This window comes from Sturnira hondurensis, unplaced genomic scaffold (assembly GCF_014824575.4).
Source record: "Sturnira hondurensis isolate 20B ecotype Veracruz unplaced genomic scaffold, ASM1482457v3 Scaffold0003693, whole genome shotgun sequence".
In the NCBI taxonomy this organism is placed as follows: domain Eukaryota; kingdom Metazoa; phylum Chordata; class Mammalia; order Chiroptera; family Phyllostomidae; genus Sturnira; species Sturnira hondurensis.
In genome coordinates this window covers 8,244,581-8,264,594 of record NW_028076324.1, presented here as the reverse complement: position 1 = coordinate 8,264,594, position 20,014 = coordinate 8,244,581, and the positions used below count along the sequence as shown (strand labels likewise).

The window sequence follows — 20,014 nt, the reverse complement described above, 5'->3', positions numbered from 1 at the left end:
TATCCTTGCCTCCTTTGTCAAAGATTAATTCAATGTATTAGTGAGGATTTATTTCCAGTCTTTCTATTTAGTTTCCATTGATGTGTGTATTTGTTTTAATGCCCATACTGTGCTGAGTATTGTAGCTTTACTGTTGTAGTGTGGTTTGATATCAGGGCACGTGATACTTCCCACTGTCTCTTCTCAAAATTCCTTGGACTTTTTAGTGTCTACTGTGGTTCCATATAAAGTTTGGGATTAGTTGTTCTAATTCTGTGTGTGTGTGTGTGTGTGTGTGTGTGTAAGTGTGCTGCACACCAAGGGGATTCTTATAGAAGTCTAGGGAACCAAGCCCTTCGCAGTAGCCCTCTGTCTGGCCGGTATTAGGAAATAACAAGCCTTGTGAGTGACCTGCAGGTGCCCTGCCCACTGCCCGCAGGTCGAACCAGTTGTGTGTGCAGGAAGCTGTTGTTAACAGACGTCAGTGTTCAAACTAACCAGAGAATGAGTGGTCATTTTTTTTTGCTTTTTGCTTTTCCATATCCAGGTGATAAAGCCAGGTGGACAGACTAAAAGCAACGCTACTAAAATATGACAATACTATGACCAGTTTATGAATAGTATTTTGAGCAGTGTTTAATCAATTACCTCTTTTATATTTACCCCTTATCAGACAGGGGGCGAATACAAGGTCCAAGGGCCGAATCTGGCCCTCTGCCTTGTTTTATCCGGCCCGGCACCTTATTTCTACCCGGCAGCAGCGCTGAGCTCCTTGCCCCTAGTTAAGGAGTAGTTACATTTATACGGTCCTAAAACTACATTTGGCCCTTTGAAGGCAGCCATGAGGCTGATGTGGCTCCTGGTGAAAATGAGTTTAATGCCCCTGTCTTACTAGATGTGTGATTTGCAGTTTATTTTTCAGTTCCCATAACCCCCGTCCTTTATTGACCATCAGCCTGTTCTTTGCATTTATGGGTCTGTTTCCATTTTATTTTTTTAGTTTTGTTCTTTTTTAAAAAAATATTTTATTTATTTATCTTTGGAGGGGAAGGGAAGGAGAGAGGGAGAGAAATATCAATGTATGGTTGCCTCTGCTGAGGACACACAATGTATCATGTGTCCCCTGCGGGGAACTGGCCTGCAGCCCAGGCATGTGCCCTGACTGGAAATCGAACTGCAATCTTCTGGTTCGCAGGCCCGTGCTCAATCCACTGAGCTACACCAGCCAGGGCTTAGTTTTGTTCTTTAGATCCATATATAAATGAAATCCTATAGTATTTGTCTTCCTCTGTCTTATTTCACTCACCATGATACCCTGTAGGTTCATCCATGCTGTCATAAATGGCAGGATTTCCCTCTTTTTTATGGCTGAGTAACATTTCATTGCACATATGAACTATGCCTTTGTCTGCTTGTCTATCAGCGGGCACTTAAGTTGCTTCTAAATCTTGACTATTGTAAACAATACAGCACTGAACATATAGCTTTTGAAATTAGTGTTTCGGAGTTCTTCGGAGTGGGACTGCTGGGTCATAGGCGGGTCTCTCTAATCTTTGAGGACCCTCCCTACTGTTTACCATAGCGGCTGCACCAGTTTGCAGTCCCACCGACAGAGCCCAGAACAAAGGGCTCCCCTTTGTCTGTGTCCCCATCAGTGCTTGGTGGTTCCGATGGGTGTGGGGCCAGATCTCACTGTGCTTTCGGTCTCGGTTTGCATCTCTCCAATGATCAGTGCCATCGAGCATTGTCCCGTGTCTGTTGGCTGTCTGTGCGTTTTCTGGGGGAAGATGTTTATTCAGTCCTCTGGTTTTCCACTGTCGAGCTGTGTAAGTTCCTTGTGTATTGTGGCTATTAGGCCCTCAACAGTGGTGTTATTTGCAAATACCCTCTCCCGTTCTGTTGGTCATGTTTTCATTTTGTTGGTTTCTTTTGTGTGTAGAATTTTCTTAGTTTGATGTAGTTCCATTTATTTATTTTTTCTTCTATTTTTCTTGCTTTTGGGGTCGAGACCACAAGAACCTGTGTGACACCCAGGTCCCTGTTTACTGCGTTTTCTTCTGTGTGTTTTGCTGTTTCAGACCTTGTGGTTAATTTCTGTGTGTGGTCTTGGCAGTCTAGTTTCACCGTTGCATGTAGCTGGCCAGTTTTTCCAACACCATGTATTGAAGAAACTTTTCTTCCTCGGAGAGCGTTGTATGTTTTTGGTTCCTTTGTTGAAAATTAGTTGCCCATATGAATGAATTTATTTCTGGGCTGTCAACTCTGTCCCATCGTTCTGTGTGTGTTTTTGCCAGTACTGTACTGTTTTGACTATTGTGGCTTTTCAGTATAGTTTGAAGTCAGGCAGTGTGATACCCTCGGTTATTCATGGTACCTGATAGATGGTTTCTCTACCTACGCATTCGAGGCAGTGGACTCTTATTCAGATACTGCTTTGCTGTGAACAGTTGGGCAGATTCACAAGTAGAAGTGTTCTTTTCCTGCAGGAGGTGCGATAGTATGAGTTTGTTTTCCTCTCACCTGCACGAGGTCACCTCTGGGGTCCGGGTGGGGTGGCACCTTTGGGTCATTGGAAGTGTCCCCTATACCCCGAGATGGTGGACATCCCCTCTGTGTGGGCCAGGTGGGGGTACGGGCCTGCTGCTTTCCGGCGCTGCCTTCTGTAACCAGAGGCTGCTGGAGTGTGCTGTCCTAGGTCTCTGCTGCCTCTACTGGGTCCTTCCTCTACCGGCATCAGCTGCGATGGGTGGGCAAGGGGTGGGTGGAGGGAGTGGTTTTGTGCGTCTGCGGCTCTGCCTCCTTGTGTGTGACTGCAGTTGCCATTCCACGGCCACTACACTGCAGGGCCACATCTCTGCCCTGTCCCTGGGTTTAGCTCAAACAGGTGGCAGCCACTCAGGTGAGAATCTGGCTTATGTGGCATCTGTGCTCCACTGCCACCGCATCTGTGGTCCCCTCTGTCCTTTCCTGCCCCTCCTCCCCTTCTTGGTCCAGTTTAGTCATCTTTAGACATCCCCATGCCTGAATTGCTCAGACGTGTTTTGTAGACTGAGCCAGGGGTCCTTTGTTGAGTACAGGTGTCTGTCGTACTGTAACTTTAAGGGGAGAGACGAAAGGGTCTTCTCACTGCATTATGATGCCGATGTTCCTGTTCTGTCTTTAGGATGCACACTTGTCATTGGGTTTGGGGCCCACCTGGATAATCCAGGGTGATCTTTCCTTGGGACCTGTAACTTAATTATATCTGCAAAGACACTTTCTTTCAAATAAGGTCATACTCAGGTTCTGGGGATTAGGACACAGGGACACACCTTTATGGGGCTGCCATTTGGCCCAATCTAGTCACTCCCTGTCAAAGGACAAGTTGGAGGTTGTGTGCTCCCCTCCCCTCAACCTCCTCCTAGTCTTCGGCCTCAGCTCCCTGGTATGGCCAGGCCTGGCTGCGAGGGACTGAGGTTCCCACAGGTGGAGCTGGGGATCTGTACCCTTCGGGAGAAGGTCAGGGTAGGGGCCCTCCCATCTCAGCACCACAGGGCCCATTTTGCTGTCATGGCTCAAAATGGAACCCTGTGGCCAGGCCATTCATGGGTCACTGCCCCGGAATTGCTGTTGGCAGGAGGGCACACATGCAGCTGAGGAATGGTCTGCAGCTCTAGCCAGGTCCTGTGACAGCCAGGGCCACCAGGGATCCGGGGAGGCCAGGAGGGGAGCTGAGGGGGGCCAGTGAAGGCTCCCAAATCTATCAGGGGGCAGATGAGGCCTGTGGAGGGGTGATAGGAGAGTACCATGGAGGGGGTCCCTGAGGTGGTCTGTGACCAGCGTCTTGAGGGGCACTATGAAGAGCTCTGTGAAAAGGACCCGTAGTGGTGTGGGAAGGGTTGTGTGCAGGGTGCTGCGAAAGGAGCCTGGTAAGCCACCGAGGGGCGTGTGGTAAAGGTGGGTGTGCTGTGGTGGGTTTCATAAGGGTTACCGTTTCTTCGTAAACACAACTGGCTGCCTGGCACAACAGGAGTGTTGTGCTTACAAACCAGTGACATGACAGTGACTGATTTCTGAGGTGGCAAGAGTGGAAGAGGATGCTCCTCTCCTGGAACCCGCCAGCCAGTCCTGCACCTGCACTTGACCCCACATGAGCCTGGGGCAGCCTTGTTGGTGCACGCATGGTTTGGATTTCTGCTGACTGGTTTATTGAGCTGCCACTATCACGTCCCACAACTGTCCTGATGGCCAGACATCTTGGGCCTTGGGCACCTGGAATGGACTTGGTTGGGAATACATTTTTAAATAACACTTGAAATATTCCCATATCATAAAGCTTTCAGTGTATCATTTATATGGGGGAACCTCAAAAAAACTGGAATTATCTTCTGGAGATCAGGCCTCTTGTAGTACAGTCTTCACCCCTAAGGGAGTGTCTTAGGAACCCATCTGTATCTGTGCCAGCTGGTGTTGTGAGAGGCTGTGTTTGTCTTCAGTAAATTTTTTAAGACTTTCAACGCATTTGCCCATTTCATGAGGGGTGATTTATGAGCTCACCTGCACATACCACACTGAGTGTTCAGCAGTTTTTGACCAAAACAGCATGACCCCCATCTTCCCATCTTCCCTGTTCACCCCAGTCTCTCCCTGGGTGACTTCTTTGTTGTTTCCCCAATGAAGAAAGTCCTTGAAGGGAAATACTTTGCTGATGTGGAAGAAGTGAAACAAAAAATGGCAGAAACACTAAAAGGCACCAAAATCGACAAGTTCAAAACCTGTTTTGAGCAGTAGGAAAGCGTGTTGATAGGGGTATTGCATCAAATGGAGAGTACTTTGAAGGTGACAAGTTCAGACATGTGAGAATAAACTGTATTTTTTTAAAGATTTAATTTATTTTAAAGAGAAGGAGAGAAACAATGATTGGTTGCCTCTTGCACACCCCAACTGGGGATCTGGCCTCCAAACCAGGCATGTGACCTGACTGGGAATTGAACCAGCAACCTTTTGGTTCTCAGGCCAGCATTCAATCCACTGAACCACACCAGGCAAGGCAAAAATATGCAAATTTTTAATAAGTAAATTTTGTGGTTTTAGGGGGGTCAGTCCCTACTCTTAGAGTGGTTTTTAGTACATTGACAAAGTTGAACAACTGGCACCTCAAATTCTGGGACATTCCATCATCCCCAAAAAGGTCTGCACCCATTAGTAGGCACCCCCGTTCCCTACTTCCTGTCTGTGGACACGCCTGTTCTGGACGTTTCACGTAAACGAGTCACGTACCGTGGCTGTGTGTGTCTGGCTCCTCTCACTGAGCTTTGTGTGCTCCAGGTCCGTGTGTGCTCGTGTCAGTGCTTCACTCCTTTTCATGGCTTCTGTGTGTGGGCACCTGTCCACTCGTCATCTGAGGGACATCTGGGCTGTGTCCTCTCTGGTGATTGTGAAGTGTATGTCCATTGATAATTTGTGAATAGGAACCAGGGCAACTCCCCAGAGGTTCCCCGTTTGCAGTTTTGAGCCCTCGCTGGCACCTGGCACTCGGGGTGACTGCACCGCTGAGCCGGACGGGTCGGTGGCAGGCTGGGGCCATCATCCCCAGCCCGCCAGCCCTGCCGCCTGCCTCAGCGGGTCGGGGGTGCCCTTTCCCTAGGAGGTGCGGGAGACACGCCGGCGGCATGAGCGGCGCCTGGTGGAGGTGGACAGCAGCCGGCAGCAGGAGTACGACTTCAAGATGGCGCAGGCACTCGAGGAGCTGCGCAGCCAGCACGACGAGCAAGTGCGGCTCTACAAGCTAGAGCTGGAGCAGGCCTACCAGGCCAAGGTGCGCTCACTGGGAGCGGGTGTGGGGGACAGGAGAGAATGGGGGAGGGACAGAACAGGTGGGAAAGTACAGGTGGCTCCTCTTGCTCCATACCTGGTGCCTCATCTGCCCACTCCTGTCCCCTCAGCTGGAGAGTGCCAAGCTGAGCTCTGACCAGAATGACAAGGCCGCCAGCGCTGCCCGTGAGGAGCTGAAGGAGGCACGCATGCGGGTTGAGTCTCTCAGCTACCAGCTCTCCGGCCTCCAGAAGCAGGTGACTCTTGGAGTCCACGCCTGCCCCTGCCCCTGCCTCACAACCCCAGCGGGGTCTTTCCTCCTGCCTCTGGGCAGTAGTTGCAATCTTGAAGGGCAGGCACTCTCCCATCCCTGTCCCATTCCTCTTGTGCCTGAGTAAGGCTGCTGGCTCCCCTCCAACCCCCACAGGTCTGGTCTCTGTCCCTGGCCCAGAGCTGGGTGGGCTTCTCCTCTTGACCCACCCAGGCTGCCCTGACTTGGCCTTGGACCCCTCCCCAGGCTAGTGCAGCTGAGGACCGGATCCGAGAGCTAGAGGAGGCCATGGCCGGGGAGCGTGACAGGTTCCGTAAGATGCTGGACGCGAAGGAGCTGGAGATGACGGAAATGCGGGATGTGATGACGCAGCAGTTGGCTGAGTACCAGGAGCTGCTGGACATCAAGTTGGCCCTCGACATGGAGATCAGTGCCTACCGCAAGCTGCTGGAGGGCGAGGAGGAGAGGTAGGGGGGTGAGAAGGATGTGCTGGACCAGGAGGAGAGGTCAGGTGGCATGAGGAATGGATCTGGGAGGAGAGGGGGAAGGGGGGGGGCAAGGCCAGCCTGGGGCAGGTCAGGCTGGGCTGGTGAATCTGCCCTCGCACTGTCTGGGCCGTCCTGCTCCATCCTTGGGCCAACAGCCTCTTGGCTGCCACTACCAGTTACTCTATTTCCCCTCCAAACCCCAGGCTGAAGTTGTCCCCCAGCCCATCGTCACGGGTTACCATCTCACGGGCCACCTCAAGCAGCAGCGGCAGCAGCGTGTCCATGGCGGGGCGCTCCAGCCGCAGCAAGCGGAGGCGGCTGGAGGTGGAGGAGCCACTGGGCACAGGCTCCAGCGGTATCAGCTCAGGTGGTGGTGGCAGCAGCAGCAGCCGCAGCTTCCACCTGGCCCAGCAGGCCTCAGCCTCGGGCAGTGTCAGCATCGAGGAGATAGACCTGGAAGGCAAGTTTGTGCAACTGAAGAACAGCTCGGATAAGGTAAGGGGCTTTGACCCGGGATGGAGGTTCTGTAGTTGGGTCTTCCATAGCTGTGTGTCAGGCATTGTCCCTTTGCAGGACCAGTCTCTGGGGAACTGGAGGATCAAGAGGCAGGTCCTAGAAGGGGAGGAGATTGCTTACAAGTTCACACCCAAATACGTGCTGCGGGCTGGCCAGACCGTCACGGTAGGTGGGCTTGGGGTGGGTGGTAGGGAGAGTGGCCCCTGGTAGGAGAGAGGTGGCAGCAGCAACCACATGGGTGACAGAATGTGAGGCGGGCTGGAGAAGCAGGACCTGGCTTGTGGGTGGGGCAGTGGCTGAGCGCCTGGTTCTGAGAACAGCCACCTGCTGTCACAGATCACCTGTGTGCCGGCGTTGTTCCAGCGGGCCTTCTCTGAAGCCCTTTGGTGTGGCAAAGTGACATGCTGGGATCCCATGGTGGAGGCGGGTCTGAGTCCAGGCTCTCCAGGCCAGCAGGTGTTGGCAAGAAATGTAACAGTCTTGGGCATGGGCCCTGGAGATGACAGGCTTCTGATCCAGCTTGCCAAGATCAGTGTCCTTGGCCACTGTGAACTTGAGTCTCTTCTTCCGTACCCTGGTGATCATCACTCCTGGGTAGGACCCAGTAAGACTGGAAGGAACAAATGCCCAATGCATCAAAGGGGGCTCTGATAAGGGTCCGGCTGGTAGCAATCAGGATCAGAGCCAGCATTGACAGGGAGGCCCTTTGGTATGTCCCCAGGTGTGGGCAGCTGGTGCAGGGGTGGCCCACAGTCCGCCATCGACACTTGTGTGGAAGAATCAGATCAGCTGGGGCACAGGCGAGAACTTCCGGACAGTCCTGGTCAACGCCGATGGAGAGGTGCGTGCCTGGGTTTGGAGTGTAGGGGTGCCTTTGCCTCATCCTGGATCTCCCTGGTCCACCCTACCAGGTGGTGCAGGAGCTGTGGGGTGGAGCCCAGGCCAGCAGAGCCAGTGCAGGCAGCCCTGGGCCTGGTCCCCAGGTGGCAGTCTGCGGCACGGTGTCCAAGTGTGCTAACTGCTGCTCCCACATGGGCTGGGCCTGCACACCTGAGGGGCCGAGAGACCATGGCTGTTGTCTTCCACAGGAAGTGGCCATTAGAACCGTGAAACAGTCCTCAGCGGTTCGGGAGACTGAGAATGGGGAGGAGGGCGAAGAGGAGGGAGCGGAGTTTGGTGAGGAGGATCTTTTCCATCAGCAGGTACGGGCCCCTGGGAACACACTCACGTACACACACCCATGGCCCAGCTGGCTGGACCCCTAGCACATGGTCACATGGGCATGACTGGCCTTTGCTGGCCCTTGCACTGCCCAGGCCCTCTTAGCTCCAGGCTCTGCGCGGCCTAGCTGGAGATGGCCATGAAGGCAGCATTCCTCACCACTGGGTCTTGCCTGTTGTGTGCACCTTGGGTACTAGTTCCGGGACCCCTGGGTGCGGGCTGTTGAAAGCTGAGTGCCTCTCTAGTGGCACTGGTACCGCCTTGGTGGTCCCAGAAAACACTCTCAGGCACCATGATTTCTCTTCTGAGAATGGTAGCTCAGATAATGGCTCTGCCCCAGCCAGGGAGCTCAGCAGGTTAGAATGTCATCATCCCAACATGCCAAGGTTGCGGGTTCGATACCCTGCTCAGGGCACATACAAGAAGCAACCAATGGATGCACAAGTGGGTGGAACAGTGAATCAATGTTCTGTTTCTCTCCCCCTTCCTCTAAACAAATCAATCATTTTAAAAAGAATATTAAAAAAGAATGCTTTGGGGGGAGAAGATGGAGAGCCTAGGACCACACCATATTAGATACGTTGTGAATTCTGGTGTCTGGAACATAAGATTGTGATGTGTTGTATAGCATAAAAGAAGCGAGGGAGAGACATGGAAGCTTCTGGAACAGGGACAGTTGAAGCTGTTACTACTGGCCCTGTCATTTTGCCAGGGGCTGGTGTTCCAGAGGTGGCTCAGACCCCCAGCTCAGTCCAGCCTCTCCCTGGCAGGGGTCGGGGCCACCCCTAACTACTGTCCTTCCTTCCTCCCAGGGAGACCCGAGGACCACCTCAAGAGGCTGCCGTGTTATGTGAACGGAGCACATCTTTCCTTTCCCAGAGCCACTTGAAACTATTTTTATATCATTGGCTTTCTTTAGTCCTTGATACATTTCTAGAGAATTTTTAAGCAAACTGCCAGAAAGTGGGTGGGTCTCTGTTCTGTTGGTGGGTTTCTGTGGACCCTCCACCACTGTCCACACTTCTTTCAGTACCCATTTCCCCTGTGGGTTGAATTCCAGACCCAGGAACCTAATGGCCGATGGGCTTGGACTTGGAGGCTGAAGGGGCCATGCACTTACCCTTGCCTCTGTGACAGACAGGCTAGGGGGAGGGGGGCTGCCCCTTGTGCCTGGAGGTAGACAGAGAAGTTATAGGAATTCAGTAGTTGTCATTTGTTATTAAGCTCTTAAAAGCCAAATTCAGAATCCAGGTTCCTCCCAGTACAGGGCAGGGGCACCCTGTGGAGCCAGGGGGCTCAGCCCACGGGGAGCACGGTGTGGGAATGCTCGGGAGTCTCAGGTTCCACTGGCTTCCTGGCCTCCAGGGTCGTTGCAGCCCCTCTCTGAGGGCTTTGGGTGGCAGGCGGGTTCATCCACCTGCGTGAATCAGGGTGCTGTGGCTGTATCGGGGGGAGACCCTTATTCCCATCCTGGCTGTCTGACCCTTGTGTTTCTGGAGCAAGACCAGTAGGACAGGAGACAAGGAAACCTGCCAAGATGAGTAAGCAGGTGAACCGTGGGGACAAGTGTGACAACCTTGGCAGCAAACGCCTTGGGTTTCAGAACCATGTCTGTATGTAACCACTTCCCACCCCTCACACACACCTACCCCAGGCTGAGTGTCAGCCTCCTGCCCTCTCATATATATTCTGCATTTATAGTGCTCTTCTCGCTTCTATATATAACTTGCTGAAATGACATTGCTCAGGCCACTGCCAACTGATCCCTTTTAGGGTGGTTCCGTGTCACAAGCCAGCTTCTGGCCACCCAGCAACTCTCTGCATTAGCCTACCGTTTACAGCCCCCTACCTAGATACACAGAAATTATTTTTTTAATGGATATTTATTTTTTTACATTGGTCAGTACTCAGATTGCCGATCCTACTTCAGTGGCTCAGGCCAGGGTCCCAGGGACGGTCCCTAAGGGAGCCATTTCAGTGAGCTCTGAGCCCCCAGGTGGCAAACTCCTTCAGAAAGGCAGCTCAGATACTGGGACAGGGCAGTGTGCTACCTGGGCGGGCAGTCTCAGAGCCACCTGATGGCTGGCCCTGCATCTCCCAGCCGGGAGAAGCCAGCTGCCCATTTGCCCTGTGCACACCCCCAGGCCTGGCTTTCCTTGGGAACTGGTTATGGTAAGGTGGGGTAGAAGCCAGAGCCCCTGTGGCTGACAGTGTAAAGGTGCTCTTGTGCCTAGAATTCATCCATGACCCTTGCTTCACTTCCAGTTCTTCCCGGGGCCGCCCGAAGTTCCCAGGCCACACAGGGACGTGTCACAGAACACCTCATGGAAGGGCCGGGTGGACCCTAGAATACTCGCCTGCCCTGGGGATGCAGGACACTATACCCCACCTGAACCTCTCCTGGGAGTGCTTGCAAGGGTCCCTGAGGTTGAGGGTTCTCACCCCCCACCCCTCACCACATGCCTAGAAGCAAGAACTGCATGGCCAGTGAGGGTCTGGGGAGTCCACAGTGAGGTCCTGGGCCAGTGGGGTGAGGTAGCCCCCAGACAGAAGGGGTACCAACACCCAGTGACATGTTCCAGAAACCTAAAGGATCAAAACTGTCCTGGAGTTTGGGTCTGTGATTTGCTAACAGTCTCACCTAACCCTAAGTCACGGACAGGAAGGGAGAGGACCCCCTAGTGCCTGGCAGAGGCTTTGGCAGGAGCTGGGGAGTATCTGAGGCTCCACCACCCAAGGTGAGTCTTCACCCAAGGGTCCTCCAGGCAAGGTGGTGATGCTGTGGGTAATCAAGTATTTGAAACAGAAATCAACATGGAAACGATTGCTATGGCCTGGGAATCAGTGCACATGTCCTTAAATAAGCTTAGCTTTAGGCCACTGAGAGTGATGCAGGAGCGACGCCCCCGTCTGAGCCCATCATGTGACGGCCCAGCATCTCTCCCAGAACCAGCAGTGGTGAGGGGCAGCCTGCAGGGACACCGAGTCCAGAGCCCAGGCCTGAGCGCCCACCCCATACATGATCACGCGTCCAGTTTGCTGGCCAAGGTTCTGACGTGCAGACCCCACGGTTCTGCACCTGAGTGGGACTCACACTCCTCCAGGTTGGCAGAGCCCCTCAAGGGGGTCGTGTCCATGCTGTATCGTGCAGGCACAGGCGCAGTTGGCTTCCAGAGCTGTGGTGGTCTTTCATTTCAGACAGGTCTTGGTGGTTTTTGAGGTGCATGCCAAATGCGTGGTCTTTTTTTGTTCCTCCAATGCTTTGTAATATACATTTTCTGACTGGAAACTTTTTTTGTACAACACTCCAATAAACATTTGCTTTTAAGTTGTGCCTCTGAGTCTACTTCGAGGTTGGACTGCTGGAGCTTGGCTGCCAAAGCACCAGTGGTCTTCTTCCTGGAATGGGGTGCCACAGGGGTGCGCTACCCTTGCCCCTCCCCAAGCAAATGCAAACACATGCACACAGACAAGTTCTTTCTGTGAGACCACTGAGGGCTGAGTGAGTGGCTTCTGACAAGGCCGAGGGAGACAGGGCTGGAAGCCCCTGGCCCCCAAGTGCCATTGCTCATGTCCCCTCCACCTCCACAAGGCCACAAGAGTCCCCGCAGTGGCTCCCAGCTATGGCCCAGAGCCTTCTGCCTCTGAGCAAGGGGACAGCAGGGCCCCAACCTGCACACCCAGGACTGATGATGCTTAAGTGCCTGCTAGGCTCCTCCCGACCTGCTGCAACCACCCGGAACACAGCCTACACAGGCCATATTTTGTACAGCAGGAAAGACCTTGTAGAGAAGGCCAGAAAGCTATGGAGTGCTGGCCTACCTGCAGGGTGCAGTGTATTCTCAGTCATGTTTTTTCTGAGCCTGTTGCAGCCCCACCAGAGGGAGCAAGCAGGTCCACGGCATGACTGCACACATCTGGCCTCCACACCGCAGGGCCCGTCTTTGGGTCTTTGGGCACCAGCCCAGCCCTGCTGAGAGACCGAACCCCCGAACATGTGGCCTACACTGAGTCGACGGCAGGCCAGTTCTTCACACCTGGGGAAGAGAACTGTTTTGTCAAATTCTTGTAATCCCACATACAAAGTTAAACAGCATGGAAAGACACAGTATCTTTAAAAAGAAAAAAAAAGGAGCAATAAACTGATTTTAAAAATCTTAAGGAAATGGAAATAATTTGCCTGATAAAGAATCCAAAGAAACCAAACTTGAGAGGTACTTAGGGAGAACTTCAACAAAGACTTGAAAGGGCAAGGAAGAACCAAGTGGACCGGAAGTGGACAGTGAATACAATGGAAAATACAGCAGGAAAGAAAAGGGTGCAGGTGCAGCCGGCTGACCGAAGCAGGGGTCCATCCACAACACTGACGTGGGCAGACACGCTGGCAGGCTGCCTCCAAGACTCACGATCTCATGAGACTGGCTGGAGAGGGCAGTTGCAAAGGGCTTGGTTTTCTCAACTTCTGAGGTTCACACTGGGCACGTACACGCCTGTGTGCCACCCACAAAAGTAGCGTGACTGGCCCTGGACGGGCAGTTCAGTTCGTTACAGCATCGTCCCAATGAGTGCATGAGTGGAACAATAAATCGGTGTTTCTCTCGCTCTCTCTCAAGTCGATTTAAAAAACTGGCAAATGATCAGAATAGACATTTCTCTAAAGAGCACATAACAATAGACATGAAAAGAGGTTCACTGTCACTAAGGGAATTATGAATTAAAACCGCAACAAGATACCACCTCACACCTATCAATAAATCAACAACTAACAAGTGCTGACAAGGATGTGCAGAAAAGGGAACCCTCATGCACTGTTGGCAGGGTTTTAAGTTTGTGTAGACACTGTGTTAAACAGTATGGGGGTTCCTCAAAAAATTAAAAATAGAGCAGCTTATGATTGAGACGGCAGGACAGGTCAACTCGGTGATGGCCCCCACCCACCACCACAAAATTATACACCACCCTGGAGAAGCGTCTGAAGGTTAGCTGAAGGGAACTCCTGGACCTGGGATGTGGAGAAGCCATGCGGAGAGTGCTAAGAGGGGTGGAGAGGGAGATGGGCTGGCCCCACGCCCATGTGTACACGTGAAATCGGGGCTGTCTTAGCTGCGGAGCCCCGCCATGATGAGTAAGGGTCCAGTGCTGGGGAGAGGACTTCCCACAACACCTGTGAAAATCATCGTAGATTCCATCTGACCTGGTGAGCTTCTGGAAACCCAAGCGGCCTCTTAAAGGGCCCACTTACAGACTCACTTGCTTCCAGACACTCACCCTGGGCTCTGGAAAAGGGACAGCAACTTGGAGGGAGCGTCAGATACATACATACAGGTAGAAACTGGGTTGTGTGGCTTCAGGACCGGGGCTGGATGGCAGCCACCATTTTAGTGTGAATCCCCCCCACCCAGTCTGCAGGCACGGGAGGGCCCCAAATCCCAGAGTCCGCCCCCACCCCACGACCTGCACACAACTGGAGCACCACTCAAGCCTCTTTTGGTGGCAGTTACCCACAGGCAGCCAGCCTTGGTGTGCTCCGCAGACTCTCCTAAAACCTCTCAGGTCTGCAGGTGCCGGGCAGGTGGCAGCTGGCCTTGGTGTGACCTGTGCCTCTTGCTAAACAGTGCCAGACCTGCCACTTGTGGTAGCCTGCCTCGGTTTGCAGGATGGCCTTGCCCATGCACCTCCAGGCCCAGTTTGGACACCTACCAGCTGCAGCTGGCCAGGCACAGGCAGGGGCTGATCTTGGCCTGCACCAGAGCCCCTCTCCAGCCCTAGAACCCACACACACAGTGGCCAGCTTCAGAACAGTTAGCTCCACAAAGTATCCAGAGTGGTGTCAGCAGGCACCACAGCCCCACTGGGGCAAATCCTGATCCCTGAGGTCAGCCTCTGCAACAGCAACTCACCCCCCATGGTCCTGGCCAATCCTGGAGACCAGTCCACCTGAGAGTCACCCACCCGCTTACATGCCAACAGCAGTTGAAGCTCAGCTGCACTTAACCCACACAAGGGGCACTCCCAGAGCACCTGACTCTGGTAACCAGAGGGACTGAACCACTGTGCCCCACAGGACACCTATGACCTAAGGCCACCCTGCCAAGACTGAAAGCAGACCTACCCAATACATACAAACTAACACAGAAATATGAGGGGGAACTAAAAAAAACCCCAAATAATCTTCAGGAAGGAAGGGCCCTTGTAGTACAAGCTTCCCCGGCTAGGCAAGCGATCCATGAACCCACCTGTGTCAGTGCACCAGCTGGCATTGCTATGCGAGGCTGCGTTTGGTTTCTGTGGCCTTTTTTTGAAGACACCTGCACCATGTCTGCCCATTTCAATATGGGTGGTTTACAAGTGCACCTGCCTACACCATGGCTTAGTATTTAGCAGTTTTTGACCAAAAATGGCATGACCCCTGTGCCCTGCCCTCCCTATTCACCCAGTCTCACCCCAGCAACTCTTCTTTGTTTCCCCGGATGCAAAACGTCCTCAAAGAGAAATGCTTTGCCGATGTGGAAGAGGTGAAACAAACAAAAGGCAGAAGCACTAAAAGGCATCAAAATCAAAAGTTCAAAAACTGTTTTGAGCAGTGGAAAAACATCTCAGTAAGTGTACTGCCTGAAACGGAGAGTGCTTTGAAGGTGACTGAAGTCTAAACATGTAAAAGTAACTACAGTTTCTTATAAATAAATTCCAGTTTTGGGGGGTCCCTCCTCATACAGCAAAACGAAGAGACCACTAGACATGTCCCAAAAGAAAGAACAGGAGAAAACTCCAGAAAAAGACCTGAACAAAATGGATAGGCGCAATCTACCAGATACAAAACACCAGTTATAGGACATTCAACGAACTTGGGGAAGAACAGATGAGTTCAGTGAGAACTTCAACAAAGATGGTGAACATAAATAAGGACACAGAAGCCATAAAAAAAATCCCACTCAGAGGTGAAAAATACAGTCACCGAAGTGAAGACTAGGTTAGAAGGGAGCGACAGCAGATTAGATGAAGCAGAAACTGAATCAGCAATTTGGAAGACAAGGTTGCAGAAAACACCCAATTGGAATAGCCAAAAAATAAAAATAAAAAATAAAAAATGAGGGTAGGCTAGTTCTTCATGCCTCTGGGATAACATGGAAAGTACCAACATTCACATCATTGGAGTATCAGGAAGACAGACAGCAAAGGAATGGAAACCTATTTGAAGAAATAATGAATGAAAACTTCCCTAACGTGGCAAAGGAAATAGATATATAAGTCAAGGAAATGCAAAGTCCCAAGCAAGAAAAACCCAGAGAGGCCCACACTAAGACATATCATAATTAAAATGCTAAAGCTTAAAGACACGGAATCTTTTTTTAAAAAAGATATTATTTATTTTTAGAGGGAAAGGAAGGGAGGGAGAAAGAGAGGGAGAGAAACATCAATGTGTGGTTGCCTCTTGCAAACCCCCCACCAGGGACCTGGCCCACAACCCAGGCATGTGCCCTGACTGGGAATTGAACTGGTGACCTTTTGGTTCACAGGCAGCACTCAATCCACTGAGCCACACCAGCCAGGGCAAGACAGAGAATTTTAGAAGCAGCAGGAGAAAAGCAGTTAATTACCTACAAGAAAGCTCCCATAGGATTGTCAGCTGCCTTCTCAACAGAAACTTTCCAGGCTAGAAAGGACTGGCACTAAATATTCAAAGTGATGAAAAATAAGGACCTACAATCAGTATTATCCTACTCAACACGGCAATCATTTAGAACTGAAAGAGAGACAGAGCTTTCCGGACAAGAAAAAGCTAAAGGATTCATATGACTATGTATGGTGTCACATAGGTACCAGATTTATCGGGGTGATCACTTCACACATTATATAAATGTCTAACCACTATGCTGTATGCCTGAAACTAATATAATACTATAATACATCAAATACATAATTATATTATATATTACTAATATAATACTATAATCAACTATAATTACAAAAATCTAAAGGAGTGCATCTCAGTATTTTAAGAATTGTTAGAAGGACTTCTTTAAGAAGGAAAAAAATGATTATAAGTAGTAAAATGGCAATAACTACGTACCTATCAATAATCGATTTAAGTGTAATTTGGTTTTTAATCCTCACCTTGAGGTCCACTGCCTTTTTCAGAGAGAAAGGGAGAGAGAGAAACGCAACTGGTTGCCTCCTGGAGTGCCCAGGCCAGGGCTCATAGGCACCTTGACCAGGGGACTGAACCTGCAGCCTAAGCAGGTGCCCCAATCAGGAATCGAACCCACAATCCTTCGGTGACAGAACGATGCTCCACCAACTGAGCTACACCAGCCAGGGTTGAGTGAATGTAAATGTTTTAAGTGACTCAATCAAAAGACAGGGTGGACCTGATTGATGTGGCTCAGTTGGTTGGTCATTGTCCCACAAAGCGAAGGGTCGCCGATTTGGTTCCTGGTCAGGGCACGGTCCCAGTGGTGGCACATGTGGGTAGGGCGGGCAGCCCATCGATGTTTCCCTCCCTCCCTCCCCCCCCTCTAAAATAAAATCTAAAAAAAAAAAAGAGGACACTGTGGCTGAGTGGATAAAAAACAAGACCACACACATGCTGCCTGTGAGACCCAACTCAGATCGAAAGATGCGCAGACTGAAAGGGAACAGAAAGGGTATTTTATGCAAATGGAAATTTTAAAAAGCTGCGGTGACATTTATATCAGACAAGACAGACTTTAAAACAACGGTTTTAGCAGGAAACAAAGAAGGCCATTCTATAAAGGGATCGATCCAACAAGAGCCTACAACTGTTGAACACATTTATGTACCCACCATAGCACCTAAGTGTATAAAGCAAGTACTGACAGTCACAAAGGGAGTGATCGACAGTAATGAAGTGACTGTAGGGGATGATGACACCCCGCTGTCATCAGCAGATAGGTCACCCAGACAATCAACAAGGAAACAGTGGCCTTAAATGATACATTAGACCAAATGGATTTGATATTTTTAGAGTATTTTACACCAAAGCAGCAGAAGAGACATTTTTTTTTATTTCTGATTTTTGGAGAGAGAGGAAGAGAAAGATTAATGTGTTGTTCCACTTACTGATGCATTTGTTGGCTGCTTCTTGTACATAACCTGACCAGGGATCAACCCACAACCTGGCACACCGGGCTAACGCTCCAACCAATACAGCACGTGTTACCCATTTTGCACTACCCATTATGGGTGGTGTTCTCCCTCGATGCCCACAAGGTGAGCATCCTCACGGGTACCCCTCCTTAGGAAGACATCTTTACAAGTGCCTGTTAATGTGAGCTCGGTTATGGACCAGCTCAGGTGAGAAACAGCTTAATCAAAGCAGGGGCTCCAAAGGGGATCAGGTGTTACACCTCAGCTTGCAAACTGAAGAAATACAGCCACTGTTCAGGCAGTGGGCGCTGAGGCTGGCTTATTATACAGAGGAGAGTGCCCACTTCTGGTCCCCAACTGGTCCACCCATGAGCAAATGAGGACTCCAAATTTGCAGTTTGATTGTCCCATATACCAGGGTTGGCTCCATACATTCTGATAGGTTAGTAAAGATGCAAATGAGGCTCAATGTCACTAATCAGAGAGATGCAAATTAAAACCACAGTGAGGTAGCAGCTCACAGCTGCTAGAATGGCCATCATTAACAAATCAACAAACAAGTGCTGCTGAGGATGTGGAGAGAAGGGAAACCTTGTACCCCGTTGGTGGGGATGCAGACGGTGCAGCCACAATGGAAAACATGGCGTTTCCTGAACAAATTAAAAACCGAACTGCTTTTTGACTCAGCAGTCTCATTCCTGGGAAGATATCCTAAAAATCCCAAACATCAATTCAACAATGTATGCACTCCTATGCTCCCAGCAGCCGAGGTCTGGAGGTCTGGAAGCGGCCCAAATGCCCATCAGTAAATAAGTGGATAAAAAAGCTGTGATACATTTACACAATGGAATACTATGTGGCCATAAGAAAGAAAATCTTACCTTTTGCAACAGCATGGATTGACCTGGAGATTATTACGCTAAATGAAATAAGCCAGTCAGAGAAAGACAAATACCATATGATCTCACATGGGAAATATAATGAACAAAATAAACTGATGAACAAAATAGAAACAGAGGCATAGACACACAGAACAGACTGAAAGCTGTCACAGGGGGGAGTGGATGAAAGTAGGTGAAGGGATCGGCCAAAGAACATACATACGTAACCCCCACACTCGGACAACAGTGTGGTGATGGCCAGAGGGAAGGGTGGGGTGAGTGAGACAGGGGCTGGGTGGAGGAAGGCAAATGGGCGGGGGGAGGGTTGGGACATTCGTGTCAATAAGGTTAGTAGCTCACTCGGCAGCGTTTCCCTAAAATGCAAAGTGGGTGAGTGGCCCCTGTAAGCAATCGCTGCTACAATGGTTATGAACTCTAAGCACAAGGAGTCCTTGCAGGTATATTCCTTCTCCAGGTTGAGAAGTGTTTAAGACCCACAAACACTTAAAAAAAAAAAGGCCCCCTGGCAGGTGCAGACGGGCTCCACTTCCTAACCTTGCCCTGCAGCAGGTAGAAGCCGACAACTCCCTCCGCAGTCGAAATGCTGGAGTCTTAACACAGGGTATCAGATCCCAATGTAATGGCGGGCTTGTGGGTGGTGCGCCCGTTGTCCCGCCTCCAGCACGCCCAGACTCCATTTCCCGTGGAGCCATGAGCGGTTGACTTCCGGCGCAGGTACGGGTCGGCGCACGCGGTCTCGGCTGGTTAACTTTGCGGAGCTATGGAGGATGGCTTCGGCTCGGATTTCGGGGCCTCGGGCGGCGGAAAGCTGGACCCGGGGCTCATCATGGAGCAGGTGAAGGTGCAGATCGCTGTGGCCAACGCGCAGGAACTGCTGCAGGTCCGGAGTCGGGCCGGGGGCCGAGGGCGGCGGGGTCCGCCAGGGGGCGGGTGTCGCGGCTGAGGGTTCGCATATCCCCACAGAGGATGACGGACAAGTGCTTCCGGAAGTGCATCGGGAAGCCCGGGGGCTCCCTGGACAATTCGGAGCAGGTGAGATCCTTGGGGTCTGGGTGGGTCACTGGTGGGGACCGGCGAGGGGCCTCTACGCACGCACGGACTAGGATTAACTGGGCGGCGCGGTGGGACTGCTGCGCTTGCGCAGTCCGCTGCCCGGGGGTTGGGGGGTGGGGTGTGAGTCTGTCTGTGTGTGTCCAATGTGTGTCCGTGTCGGCCCTGAGCTGAGTTTTGTGCCCTCCCCGCCTGCAGAAATGCATCGCCATGTGCATGGATCGCTACATGGATGCCTGGAACACCGTATCCCGCGCCTACAACTCGCGGCTGCAGCGAGAACGAGCCAACATGTGACCAGGATTTTCTGAGCCTGGCCGAGCCAGCGGGCCAACCCCACCCGTGTTCGATTTCCATAAATGTGCTTTGTGAGGTGGGGGCCCGCGTGTGCGTGCTGCCTGCCACTGATTTATGAGGATGAGACTGGTGCTGGGACACTGGGGATTCTTACCCGCCCCCCTGCGTGCAGCCCACCTCCTGCCAGTGAGTGTAGTTGGGGACTTGGGGGCTCTGGACCTTTCCAAAGTGCTGGTAGCCCAGTGGCATCTCCCCCGGGTCATCTTCAAGCCCTGGCCATAGAATTCTCCTGTGGACCTGGGGGTAGGGTGGGTATTATTAGGTCCCACCTGAGCTGTGTCCCCCTGGGGGTGGGCTGAGAAATAAATTGATGAAGGAGGGCTAGAGAG

The 20,014-nt window shown here is 51.6% G+C and overlaps 2 protein-coding genes and 1 long non-coding RNA gene across 5 annotated transcripts in view; 2 read left to right on the top strand and 1 right to left on the bottom strand.

Moving 5' to 3' along the window:
* The window catches only part of LMNB2 (lamin B2), a 23,514-nt gene extending 11,918 nt beyond the window's left edge, over nucleotides 1-11,596 (top strand). Inside the window, exons 5-12 of one of the 3 annotated variants that reach the window (XM_037042458.1) lie at nucleotides 5,606-5,776; nucleotides 5,904-6,029; nucleotides 6,290-6,510; nucleotides 6,735-7,026; nucleotides 7,105-7,212; nucleotides 7,769-7,888; nucleotides 8,136-8,249; nucleotides 9,081-11,596. In XM_037042458.1, coding sequence (XP_036898353.1) covers nucleotides 5,606-5,776; nucleotides 5,904-6,029; nucleotides 6,290-6,510; nucleotides 6,735-7,026; nucleotides 7,105-7,212; nucleotides 7,769-7,888; nucleotides 8,136-8,249; nucleotides 9,081-9,122 — 1,194 coding nt within the window. In that variant the 3' untranslated portion in view covers nucleotides 9,123-11,596. Of the gene's footprint in view, nucleotides 1-5,605; nucleotides 5,777-5,903; nucleotides 6,030-6,289; nucleotides 6,511-6,734; nucleotides 7,213-7,768; nucleotides 7,889-8,135; nucleotides 8,250-9,080 lie in introns of all 3 variants that reach the window. The other 2 variants (XM_037042456.1, XM_037042459.1) reach the window with 2 other exon arrangements.
* Nucleotides 5,005-18,975, bottom strand: LOC118984457 (uncharacterized). The gene is made up of 3 exons (XR_005065929.1): nucleotides 18,813-18,975; nucleotides 7,389-7,657; nucleotides 5,005-7,143 (listed from the first exon to the last, which is right to left on the bottom strand). It is a non-coding gene; the product is annotated as an uncharacterized LOC118984457 (long non-coding RNA).
* Nucleotides 18,968-20,014, top strand: TIMM13 (translocase of inner mitochondrial membrane 13). The gene is made up of 3 exons (XM_037042460.1): nucleotides 18,968-19,158; nucleotides 19,242-19,310; nucleotides 19,527-20,014. Exons 1-3 carry the CDS (start codon nucleotides 19,039-19,041, stop codon nucleotides 19,623-19,625), a joined length of 288 nt encoding a protein of 95 aa, XP_036898355.1. The 5' UTR covers nucleotides 18,968-19,038; the 3' UTR covers nucleotides 19,626-20,014.

Coding starts and splice junctions, on each gene's coding strand:
- TIMM13 (XM_037042460.1), top strand. CDS start 19,039: ATGGAGGATGGCTTCGGCTCGGATTTCGGGGCCTCGGGCGGCGGAAAG. Junction 19,159..19,241: donor ACGCGCAGGAACTGCTGCAG/GTCCGGAGTCGG, acceptor ATATCCCCACAG/AGGATGACGGACAAGTGCTT. Junction 19,311..19,526: donor CCCTGGACAATTCGGAGCAG/GTGAGATCCTTG, acceptor CCCCGCCTGCAG/AAATGCATCGCCATGTGCAT.